This window comes from Antrostomus carolinensis, unplaced genomic scaffold (genome assembly GCF_000700745.2).
Source record: "Antrostomus carolinensis isolate BGI_N321 unplaced genomic scaffold, ASM70074v2 scaffold33931, whole genome shotgun sequence".
Taxonomy (NCBI): domain Eukaryota; kingdom Metazoa; phylum Chordata; class Aves; order Caprimulgiformes; family Caprimulgidae; genus Antrostomus; species Antrostomus carolinensis.
This window is the reverse complement of record NW_010296829.1, coordinates 1-3,957: the sequence shown is the minus strand read 5'-3', so window position 1 is coordinate 3,957 and position 3,957 is coordinate 1. Positions and strand designations below refer to the sequence as shown.

Below are 3,957 nucleotides of genomic sequence, written 5' to 3'. Positions count from 1 at the left end.
CCAATCCAAACCATTCTATGATTCTATGTCTGCTTTGTCTGGCTTCTAGTACTGCTGCTTTTATCTTATGATAAAGCATAAACCAAAATCTGCAATACTATTTTTAAAAACACATGCTTTATGTGAGGCCTAAAATTATATTATTGCTAACTTTGTTCTTTTTAATTAACAGAACACTTCATAAAAGCAACGATTCCCTAAGGCCAAAGACTCCATCTGCTAGCCTAAAAGAATGTCAAAAAGCAGCTAATCTGCTTTTGAACAAACTTACGACCACAAATTAGCTGAACTCTGATAGCACTTAAAACTTCGGGGGCAAATCTGAGCCCATTTCACTGCACTAACTTCCTGTCTCCTATGTAGCAGAATCAGTTCAATTGCTCTACTGTGAAAGGATACAGTCTGCTTGTTCAGAGCCTGCTTTAATCACATCTTGAATGTCTTCCAGCAGATCAAAATCCGGTAGCATTAGCGACCTATGTACAGTAATGTTTTGGTATTGATCCCCACTGGCGAGGCCATTCCGAGTACCATCTGTGCCAAACAAAACTACAGCAACTTCATCTTTACTCTCAGCAAAAACCTGGAAACAGAGAAAATATAAAACAGCTATAAAAAAGCCCACAGATTCAGACACAACTATGTGTAGACACAAGCAAGCTGAACTAATCTTGAAACAATGGTAAGTACAGTGGACTTACTTTTTTCTACTTTTTCAGTGCTATCCTACCAAAAAGTAATCTTACAGAGAGGTCATTAATTTAGGTATAATTAAACTAACAGACTGACATGAGGATATCTGGCATAAAACAAGTAAAATGGCTGACCCAGTCCCTTGAAATGAGTCTTCAATATGGAAAATCTTAAGAAGGTTGAAATATTTTAGAAAAAGAGAAGAATACTTTTTCCCCCTAATAAAAAAGTGACCAATTCAACTGCCACATCTCCACAAAAGTACAGTTGAAACAAAGAGCACTGTTAAAAACTGCTTAAAAACTGACTATTTCTTACTTATTTCTCATTTATTTTAACTCTTAGTAAATGAGGAAAATATTTCACAGATGTCATTGCTTCCTCTCCCTTTTTAACCATATGCAAAGTCATACATACCTGTCGCTGCACAAACTTTGTCATAACCTTCTTGGCTTGTTCAAGTGAAGACTCCTCACTGGAGGCAGAATTGCTCATTGTCAAGCCTACATCCAGGCACAGCACTATGGCTGCCTAGAAAGAAAACACAATACTGAATAAGAATGTAAAAGGGTCAATATAAGCATATTTATTTAGAAGGGTTACTTCAGATCCTTGAACACACAAAACCTAAAAATCAAACTATGTCACTATCGGTTTCATTTACAGGAACTTAATTCTGAGGGAACTGAGAATCATACAATCCTGCACCTAGCTCCAGGCATCTCAGTGGAATATACAAAAAAAATCCTACAATACACAAAAAAATGTTAAGAAGGGCAATTTCTGTTCAACCCTGAGAACATATTAGGGATATAAGGGCTCACTAGGAAATAAAACAGAGATATTTCAGTTGACAACTACCAGCACAACACAATACAGTACATCTGCACAACACAAGATGGATATACAAGTTTGTTCCCTAACCTCTGCAGCTACGTCCATCCCTTGCAGTAGCTCCTAACAGCTGCAGAGCACTCTGTGGTCTAACTCAAGAGCATAAGAATGACTGTGCTGCTATGGCTTCCAGGGAGAGCCAGACATCCGTTGCTACTGAAGGTGTCTCTGCAGCCCACAGCTATGCTCTTAATGACTCAGAAGGATGAACCCCATTTTCAACTCAGGGGTTTAAATCCCACAAGCTAGCATATGTGTTCATATTTCTGATCATTGCTTTAACTGATCTATACATAACAGTGCCCAAGTCTTCCCCTTAATTGATTTATAAAGTAGGATATGAATAAAATAAAATTGCTTCTTGTGATTTCTCTTGTTCAACATTTATTAATAATGAACATTACCCGCAGTGTGTTGCCTGTTCAACTCATTTTGCCAAGTTCATCTAAAGTTCTTCCATAGACTCTACTTACCTTAATTAATCTAAGTAATTTCACCATCCAGCTGAATGAAGCTACAAGAGGAATTCAGCAAAATTATGTCCTGCATCTCAGGGACAAAAAGCCAGTTCAAATTTATTATCACTGATTAAACCAAGGTTCTTTATATACATCAAAATCTTCACTGATGAACAGCCAGTAGCTTAAATTACACTGTGTACAACAAATTGTTTGCCAGAACACAAAAAAAGTTAGGTATTAGCTAGCTTGGAGCCAGTCACCTTGATTTAAAATATAAAATATATCCAGTTCTCCAAGAAGTGAAGCTGCCAAAAGGACGTGGGCAATAAATCAGAAGACTGAGAATCAAGCGACACGAGATGCATAGTATGCTTTTGCAAAACAAAAGAGATGAATGGAAATAAAAGGTGTTGGTCTGAGTTCTTTTGCATATGACCAACTCCAAGTGCCTTTTTAAATATCAGCTGAAAGAGCCTGATTCTTTTTGTCACTCAAAGAGATATTTCTTAATATGAAGTTTATAGGAATAATTTGCCCAGATTAGCTGTCTAATGCTCTATATCAGCAGCTCTGAAGCTACTTTCTCACTCTCCTCCTTTTCGCAAAATAGGGAAATTTTACCAAGGACTGTAATTTTAACAAGCACTGGTTTAACTCTCCACATCCGCCCAGAACAGGACAAGGGGAAGAAAGAAAGAAGACTTAGCAACAAGACTCTACAAGACATCCAGCAGGTTATACTCGGTCTCAGCACTCTAGTCTTCACTCTGCCTTCACCAGTGGCTTGCCTGGGAGCCAGGAATTAATGCCTCTGAGTCAGCGAGATCTGCAGAAGCTTATGAGTGGGACAGAGGCAGTAACCGGGGCTGCACTAGGTTCTCACAAGAACCTTGTTACTGCTCACCTGCCAGCCTGAGGAATTACTCTACCAGCTTCAGTAACTGCAGACCCTCCACTTGTTGCCATCCTGCCTCGAGACATACCATGGCTGTCAGGTGAATTAATCCTGTTGTCCAAACCAGGTAAAATGCTCTCCACAGCTGCCAAGATAACAGCAAAGAAACTGGGCAGGTGCAGGAGCAAAGAGCTCCTGTTTTGCTTCAGAGAAAATGATCAAGTGTCAAGTGCTAACATGCTCTTCTGGGAGGCAGCAAACTCCAAACCCAGTGCCTATTCAGGTACGTGGAATCCTCTTTCAGGAAAAGGGCAGGTCTCTCTTTTGGTAATTAATCCTCCTCTATGTCTCTTCATCTATTAACAACCTCTGTGCACATCACCTCTAAGCATCCAGTACTGCTATTTTCAGCTGCACTATGCTAAGCTACGCTTTTAAGATACTCAGCACGTGTGATTGTAGGCCAACACTGTCACACCTGAGCTAACATCACTCTGCTTTGCTCAAGTACTGAGAAGGGCAGGAACAGAAGGAGCCTGCCTTTTTCTCTAACCTCTCAGAGCTGCACCTAGTTACAGCAAAGCTAAGGGAGATGCGGCTACAGCAGCACGTCAGTCTGCAGCACAGACAACACCTGCGCTTAACAGACACTAAACTGCCCTCTATCAGAGGGGGGCTTAAGGCAGCGTTCACCGACAAGACTCCTTAAACACCCCAAACAAACAAACGGCATTTGTAACAGTGCAAAACCACTTCTGCTATTACTTTAGCGAGAGCAATGGCAATTACTCCAGCGGTAGCTGCACTGGGCTCAGAACCGCAGCTGCCCCCGAGGCAGGAACGCTGAATGAAGTCCCTTTGAATCAGCCTTGCAGCAGCCGGGAGGCCGGCACAGGGAGGAGTTACTCGGCCCCGGGGACGGGTTCGGCAGCGCTGGCTGCTGGGCTGTTTGCTGCTGACACCGCAGTCGCCTCACTGAGGGCGGGCCGGGTCGGGCCGGTTCCGCCCCACGCC

The 3,957-nt window shown here is 41.8% G+C and overlaps 1 protein-coding gene across 1 annotated transcript; it reads right to left on the bottom strand.

Moving 5' to 3' along the window:
• Positions 1 to 382: 382 nt before the first annotated feature.
• Positions 383 to 1,224, bottom strand: LOC104533053 (X-ray repair cross-complementing protein 5-like; the record flags this gene model as incomplete). The annotated part of the gene is made up of 2 exons (XM_010178415.1): positions 383 to 583; positions 1,111 to 1,224. Coding segments are annotated over 2 exons (315 nt in total), but the record flags the coding sequence as incomplete, so codon positions are not given.
• Positions 1,225 to 3,957: the final 2,733 nt, after the last annotated feature.